Raw genomic sequence first — 26,037 nt, 5'->3', positions numbered from 1 at the left:
TTTGAGTCTTTATCCTATAAGCATGCCTCTGTGTAGCGTCAGTAAGCCAGAATTGTTGGTTGTTCTTTGCTAAGCCAACATTAGCCTCTGACGCTATATGGATATAAATTAAATAATTTAAGCTTTCATTTTATTCTGTAAACCTGCGTCAGTGATTGTGTGTTTGTGTATAAAGCTGTTTAGGCCTTCTCACTTGGCTAATGCTACCTTCTGGTGAATGCAGTCGGATGTGGACTAAAAGTAGCTTAGGCTAACAGCTCCATGCACAAAAACACAGGTTACTGGCTCAGATTGGGGTTTTATTCTCTAAAATTGCATCACCGAGGCTTCAGTGGGCTGCAATGAACCTTTGCTGTGGTGAAACTGTTGCATGCTAAGCTACTGCAGTAGCATGCTATCTGCTAAAAGAACAGTGGCAGGTGCCAGCGAGTGGCAGCGTGAGGCCAATGCCCAAGCCCCAAGGACAAATGAGAGCCCACTATGGATGCCCTGGTGTGGCCTCCCAAGCTTCTCCACACTTCTAACAGCCCAGCCACCAGCCAAGTTCTCTCTTTCTGCCTCTCAGCCCAGGTGCTTATGCTGCCCTTAAGAAGAACCAGGTGATGCTTTGGCATCGGCAAAGTGGGCTCTCATTGACCTGTGAGTCTTGGGCGCTGACCTCATGCCGCTTCTTGCAGCTCTTGTTGGCATTTGTCATTCTGATTAGCATATTTCAGTATATTGAACTGTGATAGGTTCAGCTCCTTCATGATGTACAAATTAATCTGCAGCATGCTACACTTTAACACCAGATCCAGTGACCAATTTCTAAGAATTGACTGCCCATGAATCATTTATTTCATTTAAATCTAACTACTGACAAAAACACCAGGATTTCACATTTCACATTAAGGATGAATGTTTGCTTTCTAAATAAAAAAAATAGCAAATGAAAAGTGTTTTTTAGTTGCAGTGTTTTAATAATCAACAGGAATGGCCCAGCAGCAATCCAGGTGTGCTGTGATTGGTTTAAGAAGAGTCTGGAGGAGCTAAATGTGGAGTGCTATAAGGAAATGCAGGGCCATCATGAGAAGGTCTGCTTCAGTTCAGGTGTCTTTCATGTTCTATAGAATTCCACATTTTATCTGTGAATTTAAACTCATGTGTTGGCTTTAGGCTATAAACTGCATCATGGGGACTGTGCACTATGAACGTCTGGCAGCTAATGGTCCCAAACTTGGACCTGTCACCAGAAAACAGCCTTTGGTAACAAGGTAAGCATTTATGATGATTCACTTAAATCATTTCTCTGCCTGTTCTTAGATTTAACTTTCTTTTTCTTCTTATGCAGATATTTCACCTTCCCTTTTGAGGACATGCCCATGGAGAAAGAGCAGCTCCTGCTGCAGAACCCTGATGATTCCTGTCATTTCCTGGCCCACAATGGGTGGGTGATGGGAGATGATCCTCTCAGGAACTTTGCAGAACCAGGTGAGATGCAGCATATAGATTTCATTACCCAAAAAACATGTTCATAGAAATGTAGCTGATGTTATCTACAGAAATAGACAGAAGTTAGGCTTTTATCTATGTGGCATACAGGGATGAGAAAAAACTCATCTGTGACTGTCCCTCATTTCAACAGGTTCTAATGTATACCTGAGGAGGGAGCTGGTCTGCTGGGGCGACAGTGTGAAGCTTCGCTATGGCAATAAGCCTGAGGACTGTCCATACCTGTGGGCACACATGAAGAAGTACACAGAGATCATGGCCAAACACTTCTTTGGTGTGCGGCTGGACAACTGCCATTCCACACCTCTACATGTGGCTGAGGTAACGTTACTGATGCCAGGTAGAGCTTACTGAGCCTTTCTGTGTGATCAGTTACTTTTGTAGTGTTATATCTGGCATGTATGGAAAAATGTTATTCTTTCATCCATATATTTTAATTTGAGATTTGAAATCCTTACTGAATTATTGTCATACTATGTAAAATTGTGACCTTCATCAGTTATAAAGTATAGTTCTTTGGATTTCAGATATCTGCCAAAGAATCTGAGACACCGAAGTATAAACAGTACTGTGCAAAAGTCAGAGATCACACTTCATTTATTTACTTCCCTGTCAAAACAGCCATTAAATATAAAGTAAAATTTCTGATGAGATTAGATAAAGTGGAGAAAGGGAACAAATGAGGAGTTTGTAAAAAAAAAAAAACAGGATTTTCCGAAACTGGACTTCTGGACTGGGGCTCCTAACAACCGTACAAGACCTGGTAGACCACTGGAACTACCACCTTCAGATACACAGCACTTAAAGCTTTCATCTTTGAGAGAGAGGAGAAAATCAAGCGCCACTCTTGATTTAAATCTGGAAAAATCCACAGGAGTTTCTGTCCATCCTTCCTCTGTGAGAAGACAGTTCAACACTATGAGTCTGAAAGTCCCCGCGACCCAGAAGGAGAAGCAGCTTAGTTGATATGTGTGTGTGTGTGTGTGTGTGTGTGTGTGTGTGTGTGTGTGTGTGTGTGTGTGTGTCTGAAAGTATGTGCAGCTGTCAAGAAGCTCTTACTGAGAAAAGGAAATAGACAAAAAAAGAATATTTGTAAATCGGAAGCTGTGAATGTGTTGACGCAGAAAACGCAACCAGCTCCTAAGACTGGACTTTGGAAGTGTGGAAAAATATGCACATCTTTGAAAAACTGAAAGCAAGTCATTCATAGTATATTTAGATGTTAACATATTTTCTGAAACTGCAAATGAATAACTTCTAATGATGGTTTTGAGTGGACATTAAATAAATGAAGGATGGTCACTGACTTTTGCACAGTAATATCATAGTTTTTAGGCATACATCAAAGTGTATAACAAAGGGGAGCTTTTACTCATTTGAAGCCTGTTATGATATGCTGTATGTTGTGCTTTAGGCGATGTTAGCCACTGCCCGGTTGGTCAGGCCCAATCTGTACGTCATAGCCGAGCTTTTTACAGGCAGCGAGCAGATTGACAATACGTTTGTTAATCGCCTTGGGATTACCAGTCTGATCAGAGGTACCGAGGGAGAAGCATATATCTGTGCATGATGCTGAATATTCTCTTTGTGTTCTTTCTTTCCTTTTTTACACTCAAAACATCAACTTCCATAATACCCAATACATTTACTAAACCATTTGTCATCTCGTTTCCTTGATTTGGCATAATATACACATTCGTTCTGTCATTGTACTAATGTGAACACATTCGTCTGCCACCACTTTTAAATGCTGCTACTAAATTAATTAACTCCTATGCCTAAAAATGCCATTTTCCATCTTGCCTGGCTTTTCGCTAATGCCCTCTGTGTGTCCCATGTCTTTCTCTCTGTCACTGTCTCTGCTTTAACCCTGCTTGCCCTGCCTGGCTGCATGTGTTTATGTCTGGCCGCAGTACATGCTGAGGAGCGCTCGTGAGCACAGGCTTGATCTGTACGTGGTGGCTGAGCTCTTCACGGAGAGCGAGGAGCTGGACAATGCCTTTGTCACTCGGCTTGGCATTACCTCCCTCATCCGCGGTAAGAGTGACAAAAACAAAACAGTGCTCAACTTTCTGAAGGTCACAGCATTATTGAACTAAAGCACAGTTAATGGTTCTTGATGCATCAGTGGTGTTTGAAATAAGGAGAGAACCTCTGCATTTAGACCAGCATTTTAAATCACTGCACAGACCTGCCATTCTAATACTGCCGCTGCTGTCCTGAACATAAGTGATAGATGGGCAGTACTGTGCAAAAGTCCACCCTTCATTTATTTCATTTCTATTTAAAGTTGAAAAGCCAGTTTGTTGATTTTTTTATTGTCAGAAAAACAACAAAAATGATATTTAACAGAAAATTACACAGAAGTCTCAAGAACTAAATAGTTTTTCAGTATTTACTGTGTTCACTCTTTGCCTTGATTAGCACTTGCCATTCTTTTCAGAAGTCTTGCTTTCCGTTGTTAAGAAATTTGCAGGGATATTTTACCAAAGTTCAGTCTTAGAGGTTGGTTGCATTTTCTACTTCTTACGATCCAACTTATTAAAGCAAGAAATATCTCCTAAAAAAATAGTAATGTATAGTAAAATAAATGACAGGGAATCTCTAACTTTTGCACAGTACCATGTTATTCAGTACATTTGCTCTGCACCTCCTGTAACTAACTGTACCTCTGCTTAGTTGGTCAGCTGCCTGATGAGCTACTCAAAATTGACTATTGCTGTGTTTTGCTCTAGAGGCCATGAGTGCTGGAGACAGCCATGAACAAGGCAGGCTGGTGTACCGCTTTGGGGGAGAGCCTGTTGGCTCTTTTATCCAGCCCAACATCAGGCCTTTGGTTCCAGGCATTGCACATGCTATGTTTCTGGATGTTACCCATGACAATGAGTGCCCCATCAAGGTTGGTCAGGAAGGCTGTATGCCTGTAATTTGTACTCTAATCATAGGAGGTCAGGGTTTTTAGGTATGCGTAAAACAAAGTCATTCAGTGTGGTTTAAAGTGAAATGAGGCCTTATAAACTTACAGAATTATTCATGGTGGTGGTGATAGGAACCTGAAGTCTAATGTGTTTAATGCCTCTAAAACAGGGGTGGGCAAACTTTTTGGCTCAGGGGCCACATTGACTTAAAATTTGACAGACAGACAGACAGACAGGGCCAGCTCCAGGTGCATACATGTCAAACATAAACATATAAAAGGCATAACAGTGTTAAAACTTCACTTTTAGTGGGAACAGTGTTGCTGATCCCCCTTTTTTGCCAGTGCATCAAAGTCTGGTGTTAGTTTTGTTGTGGCAATTCTCAGAACAGATCTGAGGTGTTCATCACTCAGCTGGGATCTGTGGGGTGCTTTGTTGTTGTTCATCACACTAAAAGTCTGTTCACACATATATGTAGATCCAAACAACACCAACATCCTCTGTGCCATCTTCCGGATGTTTGGAAATTTGTCTGTGCTTAATGAAGCATAAAACTCACCCAGTTTAAGAGAGTTGAACTTCTCCTTTAAGTCACACTGAAGATCAATCAGTTCCAACTGCAACTCCTGTGGTGCCGTTTCAGGGTCCTGTGTGAACTGATAAGACACCAGGTGAAGTGACTTGTCAATTTTTCCAAAATTGGTTAAGGTTAATAGGTTAACGTGGTTAAGCTGCAATACGGATTTACACAGTGCTTCCTGGTGGATTATGCAGTGTAGGAAAATCACCTCTTGCTCCGGGTTGTCCTCTTTCACCCTGTCCTGGATTCTTTTGAGCAGCCCGACGTTTCTTCCAGTCAGATTTGGCGATCCATCTGTGGTAACATTGGCGACCGCTCTCCAAGGTAGCTTGTGCCTCTCCATGACAGCCGACACGCTGTCATACACGTCCTCTCCCGTGTTGTCCCCTTTAGGGACTCCAAGGCCAAAAACTCCTCTGTTATCTCAAAACTGTCATTTATCCCTCTGATAAAAATTAAAAGCTGAGCAGTGTCCTTTATATCATTACTTTCGTCCAGTGCCGAGGAATATAATGTAGACGACTCCACTTTTTTGTTTAGCTTCCTAGCTAAGTCTTCGTCAATTAGCTCAACACGACGAGTCACTGTCCTGCTTGATAAGCTCATTTTTTCAAACTTGTTCTTGCTCTCAGGACAAGATATCTGCTGTCTCTACCATGCAGTGTTTGAGAAACTCCCCTTCGGAGAAAGGCTTGCTGGTCTTTGCTAATTTGAATGCCAGCAAATAACTCGCCTTAGTGGTTGTTTCTTGGGGTTTTGCTGAGCCTGCAAACTAGCTGCCAACCTCTGAGCAGTAGCTGTCCGTTCTTGCATTGACAAGTCGTTAGCATAATTAACGTGCTTGGTGGAAAAGTGACGGCTAATGTTGTATTCCTTTAAAAACGCAACGGTTTCATGGCAAATCAGACATACAGCCTTTGATCGGACTTTAGTGAAAATGTATTTAGTTGTCCATTCCTTATTAAACACTCGGCACTCACTGTCGACTTTTCTTTTCTTTGGCCCACTCATGGTTACAGGTGGGTTCAGAGCAGAAGCAGAGTAATGAAGGAGAGTAGCCCCTGGCTCCGTAAAATCAAGTCATTGTATTGCTGTGCCTAATGCGCCACCTGGTGGAACGCCAGGCATTACAGAACAAGATTAAATGAACGCAGTCAAAATTATGATATGATTGATTTGATCAATTCTGTACCAATCTTCCGCGGGCCGGATCAAAAGGGCCAACGGGCCGGATGTGGCCCGCGGGCCGTAGTTTGCCCACCCCTGCTCTAAAAGCTACGCCACAATAAGTTATTTCATTAAATGGTTACAAATATGTTACCTGATTCCTCAGACTTTTTTGCAGCTGTTTTGTGAAGATTTGGCCTAAAATGGCCGTTTTGAAGTCTGTTCATGTTGGAGGGGTAGATGCAGGCCGCTGTAAGGTAAAATAGTACCTAAAGAAAATTTACCGCTAACACTATCAACATTTCATACAAAACCTCAGACCGCATGTGTAAGTTCACTGTACATTTCAGATAATGATAAAATAGCTACATTTGCATTGTAAACATCATAATCCCTGGTTCCTGTCACCACTGTTGTAAAGAAATCAGCAATTTTTCCAAAAATGCACCATTTCCATCCACTCTGTATGGATTTGTTTATATCAAAGCGGTTGAATTATGACATGCTTTACAGTGATCATTCGGTGCATTCACTTATGAACACATTGTATTATTGTCTACGTCTATTAAAGGTTCGGTCTGTGTACGACTGCCTTCCTACTTCTGCTATCGTGTCTATGGCCTGCTGTGCCACAGGTAGCACTAGAGGATACGATGAGCTGGTCCCTCACCAGGTAAGAAAAACTACAGAGCCTGGCTCTGTTTGAAATAGCCTATTACATACTTGGTAAAGAAACATGACCAAATTTTCAAACATGCAGCCAGAGCTATTCTCATGATGCTAAATCCCATAATGCATCACAGTCATTTCAGGAGGGCATGAATATAATTGCATAACTGGTGGCGAATAGTACAGTAGAGTACACAATGGTAATTGTTGCAAACTGCATACTGTACTGTATAATATTACATGAAGCGTAGTATAAAGTATACAGTGTACACTATACAGTGTTATAAATCTTTTTCTGTGCCAAGAACAGGGTTTGCAGAAAAAACTAAAATAAAAGAAACCTCAACAATATGTTATTATGACCTCCTCCTGCTATTATGACAGCCTTTATTAACAATCACCTCAGCTGGCCTTGACTGTTTATTAGGGTCAGGACAATAGAGGCACAAGAGGACTTTGATCTCAGGGAAAGTTTTAAATGAGCATGCCTTTCCAAGTTGCTGGAGACAAAGAGACCTGTTTTACAATATAAAATAGCCACTCCCTAAATGATTTAACAATCATTGTAAAACCTCTGGCAACCAGATAAACTGAATCGCTCTCACTTAGTAGTTTATTGTTCATTATGACGGCACAGTGTTGTGTATTTAACCACCTGTCCACTTGAACACTTTGACCCAGATTTCAGTGGTCAAGGAGGAGCGCCTGTACTCCAGGTGGAACGCTGATGCCCTGCCTTCCTCTGCTGGTGAGGTGAACCTCCAGTCAGGCATCATGGCAGGGAAGCTGGCACTCAATAGGCTCCACAAGGACCTGGCTGAGAAGGGCTTCACTCAGGTCTGCATGATACCTCGGCCTAAATGTCAAATGAGTTTAGCTTGAGTGAGAATGTTATAGACTTACAGTTTACGGGGTGTGTCTGGGTCATAGGTCTATGTAGACCAGCTGGATGAAGATACTGTGGCAGTAACCAGACACTGTCCAAGCACACACCGGTCTGTGGTAACTGTGTCTCGAACTGCCTTCAAAAACCCCAAAAGGCACCACTACAGAGAGAGAGTTTCTCCCATGTTCATACCAGGTTAGACACACACTGTGTAAACTAAACTGTATGTTTTTAGTAATTGTTGAGATATTGACATTGATCCAATAATTTCAATACTCATTTTAACATAGGCGCCAACCTCAGGAGACAGTTAACCTTATATTCACTGTCTCCAAACTGTATAAATGTACTGATACTTTGTGTAGGATATTTCATAATTACTTCATAAAGAATCATTTTTTTAAGTAAATTGCTAAATAGTCCCTCACAGTTAAATACACTTACAAACATAATCCAAGATAATGTAATAATATCTGTATCTCTTCTAACACATTTTTAATAAGATCTCAGATGTGGCAATATTTTGTACTATCAGACCAAACGATGATCATTTCAGCAAAACTTTAAATTCTTCTGAAGTAATGTTCTGATGTTTTGGCCCATTTTTGTCACATGAGAAATCATGCAACAAAATCATTTCACAGTAAACAATATAAGTGTGCTGAAACCAACCAATCACATTCTAATTAGATGACAAAAAACAAATCTGAGTGAAAAACAAATCTATGTGCAACAGAATTTGATAGAGTTTATGGGGAGCATGTAACTTGTCGACTTGGCATTACTATTTCCCCTCAAAGGAATCCCTGTCACTATCTTAAGGGCAAGTAAATTACTCACTCAAGTGAAATTAGTTACATCAGCCTTCCCTGCTAGGATAAAAAACACAGACCAGCACAGCTGGTCAGCAGCAAAACCAGCATACAGTGTGTTTTGGATGCTGGTATGTTGGTCACCTAGCCATGCTTTACCATGCATGCATGACCAGCATAAACCAGTCAGATCAGGTCACAGCAGGGTTTGCTGGGGGATTGAGTGTTGAGTTCAGAAGCAGAAATCATTGTGACTGTGGCATTTCCATTTTCAACCAGCCAAAATAATGGTGTCAGCAATAAAATACTTTAAAATACATAATATATAAAAAAATTACATTTAGTTTGATGTGTCCAAACTATGATTTACAGAGAACTTTCCTAGATCTGTTAAACCTGACTGCTGATGAAGCTTTACTACTTTATTCTGATATCTTACTAGTTAGCAATCTGAAGGTTACACAGCTAGCAACAACAACATTCAAGGCAATAAAACACGTCTAAACCAGTTTATAGCCAGACATAGCAATTAATCCCAAACTTGATGTTCTTTATGTTCAAACTTTTCCAAAAACGTATTGCTTATGCTTACATACTCTGTATGGCTAGCTAATTAGCTCACTGAGGCTAACCTAGCTGAGGATGAGCGTTTTCCTACTCAAAATACATACCTCCCATTGTTCTGCAAGTGGCTGCTTCTATAGGTGTGACACACTTCTAAGTGGTGAGTCAAAGTTGGCAGGGACGTGATTAAAAGAGTATTGAAATGGGGCCCATGATAAACTGTCTGTTAATACTTCACCTTTTGTGTATAATACGCCTTATCTGCACACATTAGAATGCAAATATTGATACCTATTACCTCCAAGACGTAACCGTATATGCACTGGTTGTTCTACAGGCCAGATAGAAGAGGTGATCTTGGAGGCACACATGGTGGAGAGAGACGCTGGATCATATGTGAAACATGAGAAGTACATAAACGGCATGCCTGAATACACGGTGGAGCTCTGGGAACACCTCCAGGTAACCTGAACCTGCTCACAGTGGCGTGACCAGCAGTGTCAGGACTGAGTGCTGTAAAAATATTACATCAGCTGGAAAGGATAACATCATGTAATCAGACGAGGCTGACGTGACGCTGCAGGCCATGACACATTACAAATGACAAATCCATGACAAATGAGTCAAAAATAAATAAATAAATAAATCCCATAGCAACTTTTTCATACCAAATAGTAAAGTCAAACTAGTAATTGTGGTGTTGTAATTTGATGTAGTATTGAACAGTGCATGCCGTTTAAACACAGATGAACAAGGCAGAAAGATCAGATCCAAGCAAAATATTGGAAGTGAGCAATAGTGCTTATAACCTAGCAATGCTAATTAGCTGATTAGTTGAATTAGCTTTGTGTTCAGTGAGGTAAAACTCTAAACACTGCAGTGCTATGGTCCTCCAGGACTGGAGTCTGATATGTCTTCTAGGCCACAGGCTCCTAACTGGTCCTGTAATAATCCTGCCCTCCATGTTTTGTAATACGCTGACTTCAAGTCAGTAAAGGCTTTTTAATCATCTGGGCCCACCTGGGTTTATAGTATCTTAGCTGGTAGAGAAGATGTTCACTGTTTTTGCTCAACCATTTAAAATTCATCTTTGTGCTAAGATGTTTTGGGGAATCTGAGCATTGGTCCATGGTACTCCAGGACCAGGGCAGATAAAAGCCCAGTCACTAGGTATGTAGTGCTAAAAGTGACCTCCAGGGTGCGCCAAAGGGGGAATGACAATATATATTAATATTTCTCTTCTTGGTTTGACAGCTTCAGGACAGCAAGACTGTAAAACAGGGAGAAGCCACAACAAATGGCCGGAGTGGGTTTGTCCAGGAGATCGTGTTTGATCGGCTTAATCCAGGCAGTGTAATTGCTTTCAGGTAAAACACGCAAACACATCAACTGACTATACTTAGTAGTTAGTATCCATCTCAATATGAATTCAACTAACAAAGGTTATGTTCACGTTTCCCAGCTGAGGTGGCACAAATTACATCTTTCTGTTGCACAGATCTGTTTTCAGAGCTATGTGAATGGAAAAATCGGATTTTTAAAAAATGTGATCAAGGGCATTTGCATGTGGTTCATTCATCATTTCCATTATAAAAGTTCAGAATACAATTGAGATAAACTCGCATTTTCAATGTAGCCAAACCATAATACAACACCATGTAAACTATATTTCCAAAAGTATGACCCAGGTAAATCATTGAACTCAGCTGTTCCAATCACTTCCATGGCCACAGGTGTATAAAACCAAGCACCTAGACATTCAAACTGCTTCTACAAACATTTGTGAAAGAAAGGGTCACTCTCAGGAGCTCAGTGAATTCCAGTATGGTACCGTGATAGGATGCCACCTGTGCAGTCCAGTTGTGAAATTTTCTCTTTACTAAATATTCCACAGTCAACTGTCAGTGGTATTATAACAAAATGGAAGTGATTGGGAACGACAGCAACTCAGCCACAAAGTGGTAGGCTACATAAAATGACAGCAGATGCTGAGGTGCATAGTGCACAGAGGTCACCTACTGTCTGCAAATTCAATCACCACAGACCTCCAAATTTCATGTGGCCTTCAGATTAGCTCAAGAACAGCGTAGAGAGCTTCATGGTACTTGTCTGACAGCATTGTGCCAAGTGTAAAGTTTGGTGGAGGGGGGATTATGGTGTGGGTTTTTTTTTAGGAGTTTGGCTCGGCCCTTTAGTTCCAGTGAAAGGAACTCTTTCATGCTCCCAGCTTTGTGGGAACAGTTTGGGAATGGCCCCTTTCTGTTCCAACAAGACCGCGTACCAGCGCACAAAGCAAGGTCCATAAAGACGTGGATGAGTGAGTTTGGTGTGGAAGAACTTAACTGGCCTGCACGGAGTGCTGACCTCAACCTGATAGAACACCTTTAGGGTGAATTAGAGCGGAGACTGTGAACCAGACCTTCTTGTCCATCAACACAAACATATGTCCTTCTGGGTCGAAGGCAGGAAACACTCTGGACAGGTCACCAGCCCACCATGCCACCCACTAAGCAAAATAGCAATAAAAAAAAATTAATAAAATAAATAAGTGTTAAACAAGAGATGGATAATATGGAAATAAAATGCCTTAAAATCACACACATAAATGTGAGCTGTATGGAGGCATCTGACCATTGAGCGCCTTATAAACAAATAAAAAACTAAAGTAGGTCACATCTTATTGTTAAAGGCCATCCAACTTCTGTATACAAAATCCAGTGAGTATGAGTATTTTATTTTTTTATTTTGTAAATTACTTTTTATTGGGAAATTCTGTTCGAGACAAAGGAAATACAGTGACATTCAAACATTCATATATCTTAAATAGTGATCACACAAAACAAATTAGATAAATAGACAACTAAAGCAAATACAAATCTTATCAAGAATTAAACTTCCATGAGATCACATTTTTTCCCACAAAGTAACCTTAAAGTCACTGATTTGTCCCTAAACTTAGTTCCCCTTTTAATAATTTATTATTATTTATTTAACTATTTCTTTGCTATTTATTTATTTTGAGGTAAAAACTATTTACATAAAGATGGGGAAGCTTACTCTTTAGTAAAAAGAGGAGAGAAGGACAGGAGGTCATGAGTTCTACAAAAAGTCTGGTCGCTGGGGTCTTATATATGCTAGCCATCTAGACCAGATCCGATAAAATTTCTCTGCTTGAATTCTTAGAGAATAGGTGAGTTTCTCCATAATAAAAATTTCATAAACGACATCGTACCACTCTTGAATTTGGGGAGGTTCAGAGGACAACCATTTTCGAGTGATTGCCTTTTTACTTGCGGCTAACAAGGCACTCAGTAGTTTTTTATCACTTTGACACATATCCAAAGAAAGATTTCCCAAATAGAGAAAAGTAAAGTCAAAAGGTATGTTTAGTTGGAATATCTTACAGACGGCCTGATGGATATCCCTCCAATATCCACTCAGTGCAGTACATTCCCAAAAAATATGGAAATGGTTTGCGCCATCCGAGCCACACATTCTCCAGCAGCTAGACCCTGAGCCCTGATGCCGTTTCTGCACAGGGGTAATAAAAAATCTAAGAATATTTTTCCAACAAAATTCAAGTATGAGTATTTTAATTATCCTCAGTGATAAAACAAAGCGCTGAGTGATAAACACAGTCCAAGTGCTTGATGCTGGATTATTCAACTAAAACTTCCAGTTTCATTAAATTTCTTGCTTTTTATTTTATTTTATTTGTCCTCAGGAGTGGATCATGTCAGTAGTCTCAGTCAAAGTGATGGTTTTGTCTTGCATGTTTCCACTCTATGTAGATGAGAAACATCAGTTTGGAACTTGAAACGGGGAGAAACAACCCAAATTCTGTGCTAATTTGTTTTTAAACACATTATTTTTGTCACTGACTTGTGTTGTCACTTCACTAATCTGATGAGAAGTAGACACTAAATTAGAAAACTGAAAATGTGTGAAGTTATTTGCTTTCTGACCTGATATCTAGTTCTGTTGTCTTTGACCTGATTAGCTGCCTTCGGCTTTAATATTTTACATAAATGCATGTGACTGAATAATACAACACAGGACTGCTAGAGAAGCAGTGCTGGTTCATTTGCATATATGTCACTGAAATATGATCATACATTTATCAGCTTTGCTACAGAATATTTAAAGTGCTCAGCTTGGTTTCCTGAAATACTTTGCTGGGTCCCGTCCAATCTGAGGTCCATCAGTTGATGACCCCTGGCCAAAGGGTACTATTGTCTTTATAGTGTAGAATGGGAAGCATTATTTATTCATGTAAAGCATTTTCCAAACTTTTTCCTCAATTTCCTAGCAAGTGTGTTTACGTGATCTCTAAAGTGAGGTTCACCATCAACCACTCATCAAGCCTAGATGCTAATATAATAATGATAATGATAATAGTAATGTTTAAATTAGCACTGTCAATCTTTTTTTAGCTTTAGGAAACACCATGAATGTAATATAATCTGCATTCAGTGTAAGTTTATGATCTAGAATGTGATCAGCATTATGAAATAATATTGTCTGCAAGCAATTACAATTACAGATGGAACTTTATTACTGACATACAATGAAATAAATATTGGACCCAGAATGAAACCCTGAGGAACACCTCTGATAAAAAATTCCATTACATAAGGTAACACATTGCCATGTATCATCAGTGTATTTATGGATTCCTGTCTAAGTAGTGCTGTCAAAGACAATGCAACATAATCTTCCTAGGAGAAGCAAATGGTCAACCATGTCAGCTTTCGATAGATCACTAAACAGAGCAGCACAATGATTCCTAATATCCATAGTATTAACAAAACCATGGTCCTAGATCAGAAACATGCATGATATGTGGCTATGCAACCTTAATTAGAATGGTCACAATTCTGCCTCATGTTCTTTGCTCTCCTGAACAAGCTGTTAGCTTAACAATTTATCAGGTTTTTGTTTGGTGTTGTCTATAACAGGGTGAGTCTGGATCCAAAATCTCAGGACAACGTGGGCTTCCTGCGCACTCAACTCTCTCAGTTTAATCGCCTGTACAAATCGGGTAGTCTAACTGACCCCAGTGTTCCTGGAATTCTAAAAATTTCCTTGGAATTGTAAGTCATTTGCACTCATCCTTTTCATCCAAGCTTGAGTTCTAAACTCTGTAGGTGGCAGCTCAGTTGCCACATGTGAATGCTTTCAGATTGAACTGTGATTGTGATGAGTGTATTTGTGCATTCTCTGCACTAAGCCTCATGTCTAAGCTGTCCTTGGCTGATCTGAACATGTTACTGTTCCGCTGCGATGCTGAGGAGAAAGATGATGGTGGAGGATGCTACAATATCCCATCCTGGATGGTGTTGAAGTACGGAGGCCTTCAAGGTATGAAACACAAACAAGTAACTCACAGTTTCACATTGTCATAACTGAAGTCTGTTTTCTTTGTGAATTGAATTTGTCTAAAGTATGATGTCAACTTCTGTATGCAGGTTTTGTGTCAGTGCTATCAGACATTCGGCCCAAGAATGACCTGGGGCACCCCTTCTGTGACAACCTGAGGCAAGGCGACTGGATGCTCGACTACATTAGCTCTAGGCTCATGAATAAAGGTGGAGCTCTGCGGGAGGTAGGACATTATCTCTTTTTGATTTAATTCACAGTTGTATTCCTCTGAAATTTCTGCTCTTATTATGTTGCTTTTAAATTGTCTCAGGTGGGGAAGTGGTTCCATGCCATATTTACCTACCTTCAGCACATCCCACGCTATCTTGTACCATGTTATTTTGATGCCATCATCGCTGGAGCCTATGCCACAGCTGTGGATGCTGTGTTTAAAAACATGTCAAGGTTTGTGTCTGATGTTCAACATTTCCCGAAGGAATCATTCAGGGGGAAAAAAACTAATTTACACAATTCTCTCTTATCCAAATGTTGTCAGTTAACCAAGACACATTTGGTGTTTGATATTTGCCTCCTGAGTTTTTCCCCAGACTACAATACTTGCAGTTGCTTGTTGTGGAGTTGTTATTTTTAAACTGGTGGATTTTTAGCTTCTGCATTTTTGGCAAAGTGGCAAGCCTTGTCCCATCCTTTCTCATAAAGAACTAGGTATTCCCTGGAAGCTCATTTTATATGCAAGATGTGTTTTTTTAAAGTAATTGTATGTAAGATTATGTACCTTTTACCTTTTATTCCTTTTCCATCCCTCCAGTCTTCCATATACTGCACTTACTGTTCCATAGTTGCCCTGTTTAATTTTATTTACTTAGTAATTTCATTATTTATTAATCCAATTATTTTGAAAATACATGCTGAAACCTTTATATACTAAATCAGTTGATAATTGATTTTATTTAGTTCATCTCTCTGTCTCTCAGTTTCTGTTTTCTCTTTTAATCTCTTCCTTCTTCCTTTCTTCTTCTTCCGTCTTTTTACAATCACAATCTGTTGATTACTCTCAAACACTCTCACATTTTATCATAGCTGTGTTGTACATTAGCCTACAGTATGTGTGATACATTTCAAGAAGTTAAAGTAGCTCTGGGTAATGGTTGCCAAGCAGTGACTGGAGGGCTGACGAAATAAAGATCATGGCTTAGAGCATAATGACTTGATTGGCCGTAACACAGAAACAGACTCACAGAAAGCAAATCAAACATCATTACCTTAAAAAATATGACTTAATAAATATTATGTTCCCATTTAATTAGGAAGGCCTGTGAGGGTTGTGCCCCTGAGTGGCTACCGCATTATCACAGTGTTGCTTGTTTCCATGTTACTCATGAATGAGGAATGTGAAAAAACCCTTCTGAAACTACTGAGGTCCAGACCTCAGTTTCCTCATTGTTACGCTACTGTTCCAAAAGTTTTAAGTGAAGCAAATCAAATTGGCTGAGGATACATGCATGAAATGATCATATTATGCTAATGTAGGTTTATGGAATTGTGAAAAAATGAAGAAAAGTTTAATAATGAGCAGAGCTGGAGATGATTCCATAATAATTAAGTGCTTTGAGAATTACCTAAAATGAACATCCAAAATGCCTCATGTTCATATATTGAGACAAACAGCTATTGTTAATAATTTCATGCTGAATAATTACTATAACTAGATACAATAACTATACTAAAAGTTTTTTTTCTTCATTTGAATTAGTTTGATAACTTACACCAAACAGAATGTCATCACATGCTATAATGAGGCCAGAGACAACTATATACACATATAACTAACATATCAAACTGCTCATGCACATCCAAATCACATCTGGACAAACTTTATGCAAATGAACTGAGCAGCGAACAATCAGATTGTTGATGTGTGGCGCAGTAACTAATTGTTTCATGCCCACAGTCACTGAAGTGCACACTGAATGGGAGATATAACAGTTTCTTGTTAGATGATGTATTACTTTAGTTAAAGACATTGTTATTACATTAGATGAAGTTTGAAAGCATTATAAGACTTCTTTGGGACCGCTTATGTTTAAACAGTGTCCCCGTCATGGCCAGCAGGTGAGGGAAGAGGGTCAGCTCACTCTCATGAAAATGCAGTGTCAACTTAAACAGTGAATGGCTACTTTAGAATAAAATATCTAAAATAAAACATATAGCCCTTGTCCCTGAACATAAAGTGCCATTCAAAACGTAACCAGTGCTACTACTTTTCTCATCCATTAAAGATTAATATTAAATAGTATGTGTAACAGGAGGTGCTGTGGGATTGTGCTACATATTCTTATTGTTTTTGGAAATGGCAGCTTTGTGCAGAGTGGATCGACTCTTGTGAAGCAGTTGGTGCTGGGCTCCGTGCAGATGTGTGGCGTGGGCTGGGTCCCTGCCCTGCCTCCTCTCTCACCTGCCTTAGAGGATGTCCCATATCGCCTCAACCCCAACACTAAGCAGGAGGAACAGTGCTGTGTGTCTCTAGCTGCAGGTACAGAGTAGAGGAAAACTCATTTTTTCATAGACTGGTCATGTGTGTAGATAAAGCAGTAAAAAAGACATGTTTTACATCTTGTTGAATTCAGTTAGTGAATCCAGTTCTCTCTTATACAGGTCTTCCTCACTTCTCATCTGGGATCTTCCGCTGCTGGGGCCGTGACACCTTCATAGCACTGCATGGCCTCTTGCTCATCACAGGAAGGCACATAGAGGCAAGGTGTGTTTTCCATATGCAGACATGAAAATAAAGGAGTTCTGTTTTCTAGGTATTTTGACTTATTTGGTAAAAAATTGTTGCTTACCAATCCAAAAGTTCAACATGGATGAAATCATCGTTTAAGGCCCCAAATTTATTACAAATAAATTTTGATAGATGCTAAGCTCTCATAGCTATTATGAAAGTGGTAGAGGATTGCCTTGGTTGTGAACAATGGTAATTTTCATGTATTAGCCTTTTTGGCCTACATTCAAAACCTAATAAATAAAGAAATATGAATATGCAAAATGAAATTTGCTCAGTTTAGGGGGAGAAGGGATTCTCTTTCAGAGTTTTCTGTCGACAGTGACCCCACTCTCTTTTCACACTGTGCACATAAATGACATACCCATCATTAAAAATACAAATTTACATGAATGCATATACGTCTGCTCTGTAGATCTGCTGATGTTGCTAGTAATAAATGAAAACTAGTGAAGAGCAGTTATAACAAAATTAAATTAGAATGAAATGTTTTCTATGCACAGGAACATCATCCTGGCCTTTGCTGGTACTCTGAGGCACGGCCTGATCCCCAACTTGCTGGGGGAAGGTACGAGTGCGCGTTTCAACAGCCGGGACGCTGTGTGGTGGTGGCTGCAGTGCATCCAGGACTATTGTGCTATGATCCCCCAAGGCATTAGTATTTTGTCATGCCCTGTGTCACGCATGTACCCCACAGATGACTCAGAACCTCAGCCTGCAGGCACTGTGGTAAGGACAAAGGAACTGTCAACTGTCGCTACTTCTGACACTTGCAAGTCTCCTCAGTCAGGGGTTGTCAGTCCTGGCCTTGGAGTTGCTCAATTTGATGTTTTCTCTGCTCTAAAACCTAACCCAGTTAACAAGCCCTCCTGAGTTGAAGTTGGTATGTTAGAGCACAAAACACTAGGGTCTCATTTCAATACATTTTTTCAAAATACTGCGTTTGATGCACCATTTGGAAGTGCCTCACCTACATTACCCAGGTGACCACTTATAGTAGAAGAGCAGAAAGACAGTAAGGAGTGGAGTTTTTAATCGGAGCACATGCAGCCTTATCTAGGTTAGCCTCAGTGAGCTAATTAGCTTACCATGCTAGGTTGAAGTCTGAAAACTCTAATTCACCCCAACGAAGTTCATCAGTTGTGTAAATCTTTACTTTGTCTGGCTGTAAGCTTTGATTTAAAACTGTGGTTTATTACCTTTTTTTTTTGTTGTTGCTAGCTGTCTAGGCTTTAGACCGGCTTTGCTTGGTGAAACGTGCAACTAGATGCCTGCAACAACTTGACAGTTCCCTGAAGCACATTTATTTGCTCCATGAGCCATTTCCTTATCATTCTTTCTACAAAGTGATCTGAATGGTGTAATTTCCATATTTCCATCATTTTTTTATCATTGTAAATTTATTCATTTATTCATATGTCATTTATCTACGTTTTTTTATCTGTTGTGTGTATGTCAAGTCTGTGAAAATTACTGCTTAAAGCAGCACAATATACATTTTTTGTTAAGATTGAAAGAAGTAGCAGTACTGAGTCTGGAGGGGAAAAACACCCTAAAATGTGGTGTGCATGCACTGCTACAAGTCATCCCATAAAACCTATGTAAAGCAGCATGTATTCATAATAGTAGATAGTAGATGATTCCCTTACACCCTACATACCATTCTTGTAAACACTCTTTAAGCACACTCACAACCATCAAATTAACTCGCCTGAGGGGGTCTGAAGCACAACCAACAGTTCAAAATGTTCTCTTGCATGTTGCATGCAATTACACACTTCCACCAGAGGGGTCTCTATATCCCTGAATCTTATGTAGTATAGCAATAAGTAGCTTTTATAGTTTGATAAAAAAATGTAAGTCAATGTGATCATGTGATGTATTAACAGTATTTAATTAATGGATTTACTGGTTCATGAAAATTGTTCAAAGAAATTGAGATGCTTGCAACTGCTGTGGCTGACTTGCAAACAGGATGCAAGATGCTTTACATTATGGAACTCAAGTGCAGTCTAGTTTCACATAGATTTCGATCAACAAATGTTTCACCATGTAAAGCCACTTAGTTTGCTAATTAGGAAGTTTGGAAAGGAAAGTAATCATGTTACATAACATACTCTGCCTATAAACAGCTTTGTCTTACCGTATTTTGGGTTTATATCAGCATCAGATCAAAATGATTTCTGGGCAGATTCTGCTGCTGAAGTTGATGCTGTAATAGTCTTTACTTGAGCTAATAAAGTAGTGGACAGGCCTTTAAGATGACATCATAGATTGCCCTGAAGGAAATAGGCAAGACCAAGTGGATGAGGGCATGTTGTAAGTACTGAAATGGACGACACAGTGACAACACAACTACTGTCCTGTGAAACTAGGTTTTATGCTTGTGAGGAATCCTGATCATTAGCACTTAAACCAGAATAACACTTTGATGGTCCTATCTGGGCTTGAATACTGATTTTAATGCTCTGTTCATGTGATATCTTTTTCTCAGGACCAGCCTCTGTATGATGTAATCCAGGAGGCTCTTCAGCGTCACATGCAAGGAATCGAATTCAGAGAGAGGAATGCTGGGCCACAGATCGACAGCAAAATGAGAGATGAAGGTTTAAGATTAATAGAACCTTATTAGTCCCATAATGGGGAAATTTCACCTCCGCATTTAACCCATCCGTGAAATGAAACACCACATACACTCTAGTGAGCACACACACACTAGGGCACAGTGAGCACACTTGCCTGGAGTGTACACTTGCCACAGTGCTCGGGGAGCAGTTGGGGGTTAGGGGTCTTGCTTAAGGACACCTTAGTCATGTGCTGTCGGCTCTGGGGATCGAACTGGTGATCTTCCAGTCACAAGGCTGGTTCCCTAACCTCCAGCCCATGACTGCCCCAATTAGCTATAATAGTTATAGATATAGTTATATAATAATATAGATATAGTTATCTAGCCTGATTATAGTATCATAGCCTTTGAGTACCCATTGTCCCATAAACCTATACTATGCTTAGCTATGTACCTTCCTTCTACCTACCTATCTATCAGGATTCAATATTGAGGCTAAAGTGAATCCAGACACAGGCTTTGTATATGGTGGAAATCGCTTCAACTGTGGGACATGGATGGATAAAATGGGAGAGAGTGACAAAGCAGGCAATCGAGGGATACCAGCCACGCCCAGGTACTCCAGTCATAGCTGGACTTCTTCTCCTTAGCTGGAATCAAGGTGAGGTTTACCGTTTCCTGGTAATGTCAATAAGGACAGTGGAATGTGTTTTTCAGGGATGGCTCTGCAGTGGAGATAGTGGGTCTCTGCAAGTCCACTGTGCGCTGGCTGATGCGCTTGAATAAGAACGGTCACTTCCCGTACTCCTCTGTCAGCGTCCATAGAGATGGTATGTCCCAGAGTTTGAAGCACAGTGAGAACTAAATTGTATTGGTGCTAAAATCGAAGTGTTGTATGAGCATCATGATAAATCATTGCTGACTCATTCTTTAGCAAAGCATGACCACTGATGTTTTTTCTGTTTTTATGCCAGGTGAAATCCATACAGTGTCCTACGAGGAGTGGAACCAGAGGATCCAGGATAACTTTGAAAAGATGTTCTATGTATCGCCTGATCCAGAGGACCCAAATGAGCAACACCCAGACCTGGTTCACAAAAGAGGCATTTACAAGGACAGTTACGGGGCCTCCAGCCCCTGGTGTGACTACCAGCTCCGACCCAACTTTACCATTGCCATGGTGGTGGTAAGCTCTGCTTCACTGGTCAGAAGATATGGCAGTAGCTTGTATGAGTACATGGAAGAGGTCTTTGATGTGTATAGGTTTGAGTACTGTTTTGAAGTATGCTCTGTTTTCAGGCTCCAGAGTTGTTTACGGTAGAAAGAGCATGGGCAGCTTTAGAGGTAGCTGAGAAGAAGCTGCTTGGGCCTCTGGGAATGAAGACCTTAGATCCAGAGTAAGTGAAACTAACATGTTTTGCACATATCATTTGCAATGTTCACTGTACAGTGGAAGCTTGTTTCCCATAATAGCACCTAGCGAAAATGCTACTGGAATATTTTTAGCCTGTCTAGTCATACCAACTCATACCAAATCATTCAGACTGTTCAAGCAAAATGAATCAATTGCTCCAATCTGATGTGGCCTGATGCCACATAAGGTAATGGATTCAGAAAGCTTGAGTATTTGGTGCAAACTGACAGCTTTGTTAAAAACAAAATACATACAGTTTTGCTTCTGAACACAAACATATTTTTTCTATGTATAGAATAGAGCCCCTTAATAAGCTTGATATGTGTGGATCTGTAAAGGCATAAAATTTTATATATTCTGCTAAGCTTACCCTATTTATTTACATCATTCAACAGCTGTTGAGAATTTAATAAAGGTGAAAAATGCTTTATTTTAAAGAATTTCTGGATGTTAAATTCAGTGTTTAATCAGTTATACAAAAAATACAGGGCCACCATACATCCTCTTCTTCCAGGACAAACTGCATCTGGCTGGGACATCTTAATGGCCTTAATGTCTGGGATGTTGATGTTTACTTTCTACAGACTGCCCTGTGGTGTTCTCCTGTCCCCAAGTGTTCTCTTGTTTGAAAGCAAAAATATGGTCACCCTAAAAAATGCAACACATGCTATCTGTTTTACTGCATCCAGATGCAGCAGAGGTTCAAGTGAGTCTGACTGTACTGAGGTGAATGCTATACATGATGACGCAGAGAACATGCGCTTTAAACTGTTTTGAAACCTCTGCTTTGCACACAAGGGTTCCGAAAGAATCAATCGATGATTTTCGGCAACCCCATTTCCAAAAAGTAGGGACACTGTAAAAATGTAAATAAAAACAGAATACAATGATATGCAAATCATTTAAACCCTATATTTAATTGAAAATAGTACAAAGACATCTCAAATTTTGAAACCACAAATTGTATGCTATTTTTTTTTCATAGAAAATAAATATGATATAAATACATGCCCATTTTGAAATGTATGCCAGCAATATGTTTTAAAAAAAGGGATGGGGCAACAGAAGTTGTGTAGTGCTAAAAACATCTATTAGGAACATCTCACCATGAAAAACCACTGTATGTGCACACAGTTTGTTGCTGCATCCACAAATGCAAATTAAAAATGTACCATGCAAAAAAAAAAAAACATAATATAAACAGGATCCAGAAACTACTGGAAACTGCTGCTGACTTCTCTGAGCCTGAGCTCATTTAAGATGGACTGAGTTGAAGTGGAAAAGTGTACTGTGGTCCGATCAAAATTTGATATTCTTTTTGTAAATCATGGATGCTGTGCCTTTGGGCCAAAGAGTCCATTCGGGTTGTTATGCCAGCCATACGTTAAAAAAAAAGGGATGGGGCAACAGAAGTTGTGTAGTGCTAAAAACATCTATTAGGAACATCTCACCATGAAAACCACTGTATGTGCACACAGTTTGTTGAAAAAGTTCAAAAGCCAACAACTGTGATGGTATAGGGTGCATTAGTGCACATGGCATGGGAGACTTGCACATCTGTGAAGGCACCATTAATACTGAACAATATATATATATATATACAGGTTTTGGAGCATCATATGCTGTCATCCAGATTCTGGGAAGGCCTTGCTTACTTTTGCATAGATCATATTTTGTGTTTTATTTTCTTTTCCAATATCCTCAGTTCACCAAATGAACTGCAATTGTGCATTAACGTGTGTAGTAAGTGTATCTGTAAAGGATGTGTTAGCTTATTTTCACTTAGAAAATCAACTAAACACGTCATTGGACAAGGGTCACCCCAAACTTTTATATACAACTACATGTATTTCTTTAAGGGCCTCATTTACATCATTTTACACTTACAGCTGTATATAATAGCTTGAAAGCTTGAAACAGTTTTAGCAGCTTAGTGACTCTACTTGAAACATATCTTGTGATTGGACATCACAGATACCTCAACTAATCACAAAAGCTAAACAAAGCTTATATATTAGAAGGCACAGTTCACTGCCCTCTTCCTACAACAGTGGTGAACGCAGCCGATAACCGTGGAGTATTTCAAATTATGATGCCATTGAAATGGTTTATACTGGTTCAACATGGTCTGTATTCATATACATAATACTAGGCCTAATGTGCAGACCTTTGAAATATTCAGCTTTCATTATTGTTTTTGCTAATATTTGACAGTGACATGGTTTACTGTGGTGTCTATGACAACGCCCTGGACAATGACAACTACAACCTTGCCAAAGGCTTCAATTACCACCAAGGACCTGTACGTTCTCTAATATGTATATATATGTATATATAACTAATATCAAGCAGCTGATGGATGTATTTATAGAGCTTTTCATCCTTCCTTTTTAGGAATGGCTCTGGCCAGTTGGCTACTTTCTGAGAGCCAAACTTTACTTTGCCAAGCAGATGGGCCAAGAAGTCTATGATCATACAGTGTACCTAGTGAAGAATGTCCTCTCGAGACATCACATCCACTTAGAAAGGTATGCTGAAGAAAGAAGTCAAGTATACACTACACAAAGGCTATTCCTTTCAATAGAGAATCTGTGTTCACAATGCTGTGTAGTATAAGACTAGGCTTAATCTCTGTCTGGGAAACCAACCCTCTGAGCAAGTTCCTCACCATTTCTCTTATTTTGTTGTGTGTTCTAGATCTCCTTGGAAGGGTTTGCCAGAACTGACCAATGAAAATGGACAATTCTGCCCTTTTAGCTGTGAAACTCAGGCTTGGTCAATAGCCACAATTCTGGAAGTCCTGCATGATCTCTGCGAAGCTGAGGACCTGTAGATCTACAGACTCGTCTGGCTGTCAGTTTGTCTGAAAAGGGACTAGTGTTGTCTCCAGTGATCGTGTGAAAGCCATAAAAAGGGCCTTAAACATGTCCTTTTGACCGTTCCTTGTTTCATGTCCAGTCAGATGTGAAACCAATTGAGAAGCATCTGTTGTTATGCAGGTTCTCCTGCCTTGTTGTTTATTATAGCATCGTACAGACCTAAGTTAGCTATATCAGATGATAAGAAGGATGTTTAATATTTTCCCCAACTTCCTGAAGTGTATTAGGGAAGTGTTGTTTCAATGTGTTGTTCCATCGATTCATAACAAGCCAGGAAAAATGTTTCCTGCATGCTCTCAATTCCTTCTAGGTACCTCAAGTACTCCATTATGAGTTTATATTATTTCTATAACATTTATAAGTTGTAGTAAGTAAACTTATTAGAACTTCAGGTGAAGGATTTGTATCTTTAACTCAACACAATCAAACTTCTGGAATTCATCTGTCGTATTTTCCCTGCTCTGATACGGCAACTTCAACACATGAAGGGTTTGATGATTAACTAGATCTAGTGTGTGGATGCAGGAAGGACACAGTATTGTGCAGGATATTGCTACTGCCAACGAAACACCTCATCATAAGCTATTTCATATCATCATAAGCAATCATGATATAAAAACTGCAAGGTTCCAAACCTAAACAAAAACAAACAACTGTGATATGTATAAGGTCTTTTGGACATGTAGCTATTGACTAGTTATAGAATAGTTTCATATCTGTGGAGATGACCTTTGAGTTATTTTTAAAGTTGACCAGCTATGTTAGGACAAAATGAATAACTGGTTGAACTGATAAAAGGTAATCTGCAAAAGTCAGTGACCACCCTTCGTTTATTTAATTTCCAGTCAAAACAGCCATTAAGTACAAGTTATTCAATTTTCAGCTTCAGAAAACAAAACATTCAACAGCAAATAATAAAAACAAAATATGTTTTATTGAGTATTTAATGTGTCCACTCTTTGCCTTTATTTTAGCTCCCTTTCTATTCAGGAGATGTACTTTTCTGTTTTCTGTTGAAATCTGCAAGAATCTTTTTCCACACTTTTATAGTTCAGTCTCAGAAGTTGGTTGCATTTTCTACTTCTCACAATTCAAATAGTTCCAAAGACATTCAGTGGTATTGAGGCCTGGTCTCTGAGGTGGTCAGTCCTTTGTTCTGCGAACACCAGTAGCTTCTTTTTTTGATTTGCAAATGTTTCTCTTATTTGTTTATTTTCTTTTCTCAGTAAAAAATTTTATACAAATTTTCAGACTCATAGTGTTGAGTTGTCTTCTCACAGTGGACAGATGGACAGAAACTCCTGTGTATTTTTTCAGATCTGAAGCAAGTGTGGAGCTTGATTGACTTCTCATAAAACCATCATAAAACGTCTCAGACATCAGGCAATATATTTATAACCTTTTCATGAAATACCTTTCTGTGATGTAGTTTTTAGAGGCATTTTGCAGATGTCTGGTTCCTATTTTACATCAAACCACTCTGACTGACTTTGTTTACATCTTAACCATTTAATCGTACAGACATTTTGAAGAATCGGTGGGAGTTCCCCTTTAAGTAAATGAGAGGTGGTCACTGATTTTTGCACAGCAGTCTACCTAACAATAATTAGTGGTGTCTCTAATGTTAAATTTGTATTGTAATTAATTTGAAATCTGCATGGATTTTTTTTTTGGAAAGTCATGATCAAAGCCTCACATGACACATTCATATGATTCATTATTTGATTAAGGACTAGGATCTGCTAATGCTGAACACCTGTCAGTTCAAATGCTTGCAAAGTGTTGGAATTTGAAGGGATTTAAGGAATTTTCTGGGCTCTTAAGATTTGATTATTTTATTGAAATACACTGTCTTCTGCACTTGCAGCAGATTGCCTTTAACTGCAGAATAAATATGCCTTCCACTGTCACATAACTCATGCTTAAA

The 26,037-nt window shown here is 39.5% G+C and overlaps 1 protein-coding gene across 2 annotated transcripts in view; it reads left to right on the top strand.

The window, feature by feature from the left end:
- LOC108429167 (glycogen debranching enzyme-like) overlaps positions 1–24,501 on the top strand; it is a 37,425-nt gene extending 12,924 nt beyond the window's left edge. The window contains exons 8-33 of one of the 2 annotated variants that reach the window (XM_037536787.1): positions 971–1,073; positions 1,156–1,253; positions 1,331–1,470; positions 1,625–1,812; positions 3,405–3,528; positions 4,227–4,390; positions 6,728–6,829; positions 7,507–7,662; positions 7,756–7,906; positions 9,425–9,549; positions 10,342–10,454; positions 14,046–14,180; positions 14,318–14,448; positions 14,556–14,692; positions 14,780–14,913; positions 16,827–17,002; positions 17,125–17,227; positions 17,755–17,980; positions 19,746–19,857; positions 20,298–20,433; positions 20,535–20,647; positions 20,792–21,003; positions 21,117–21,214; positions 23,446–23,533; positions 23,626–23,759; positions 23,929–24,501. In XM_037536787.1, the coding sequence (XP_037392684.1) occupies positions 971–1,073; positions 1,156–1,253; positions 1,331–1,470; positions 1,625–1,812; positions 3,405–3,528; positions 4,227–4,390; positions 6,728–6,829; positions 7,507–7,662; positions 7,756–7,906; positions 9,425–9,549; positions 10,342–10,454; positions 14,046–14,180; positions 14,318–14,448; positions 14,556–14,692; positions 14,780–14,913; positions 16,827–17,002; positions 17,125–17,227; positions 17,755–17,980; positions 19,746–19,857; positions 20,298–20,433; positions 20,535–20,647; positions 20,792–21,003; positions 21,117–21,214; positions 23,446–23,533; positions 23,626–23,759; positions 23,929–24,064 (3,535 nt within the window). In that variant the 3' untranslated portion in view covers positions 24,065–24,501. Of the gene's footprint in view, positions 1–970; positions 1,074–1,155; positions 1,254–1,330; positions 1,471–1,624; positions 1,813–2,905; positions 3,030–3,404; positions 3,529–4,226; positions 4,391–6,727; positions 6,830–7,506; positions 7,663–7,755; positions 7,907–9,424; positions 9,550–10,341; positions 10,455–14,045; positions 14,181–14,317; positions 14,449–14,555; positions 14,693–14,779; positions 14,914–16,826; positions 17,003–17,124; positions 17,228–17,754; positions 17,981–19,745; positions 19,858–20,297; positions 20,434–20,534; positions 20,648–20,791; positions 21,004–21,116; positions 21,215–23,445; positions 23,534–23,625; positions 23,760–23,928 lie in introns of both variants that reach the window. The other variant, XM_017700715.2, reaches the window with a different exon arrangement.
- Positions 24,502–26,037: the final 1,536 nt, after the last annotated feature.

Source organism: Pygocentrus nattereri, chromosome 3 (assembly GCF_015220715.1).
Source record: "Pygocentrus nattereri isolate fPygNat1 chromosome 3, fPygNat1.pri, whole genome shotgun sequence".
Classification (NCBI taxonomy): domain Eukaryota; kingdom Metazoa; phylum Chordata; class Actinopteri; order Characiformes; family Serrasalmidae; genus Pygocentrus; species Pygocentrus nattereri.
Note: the sequence above shows the minus strand (reverse complement) of the source record. Positions and strands in the feature narration are given on the sequence as shown.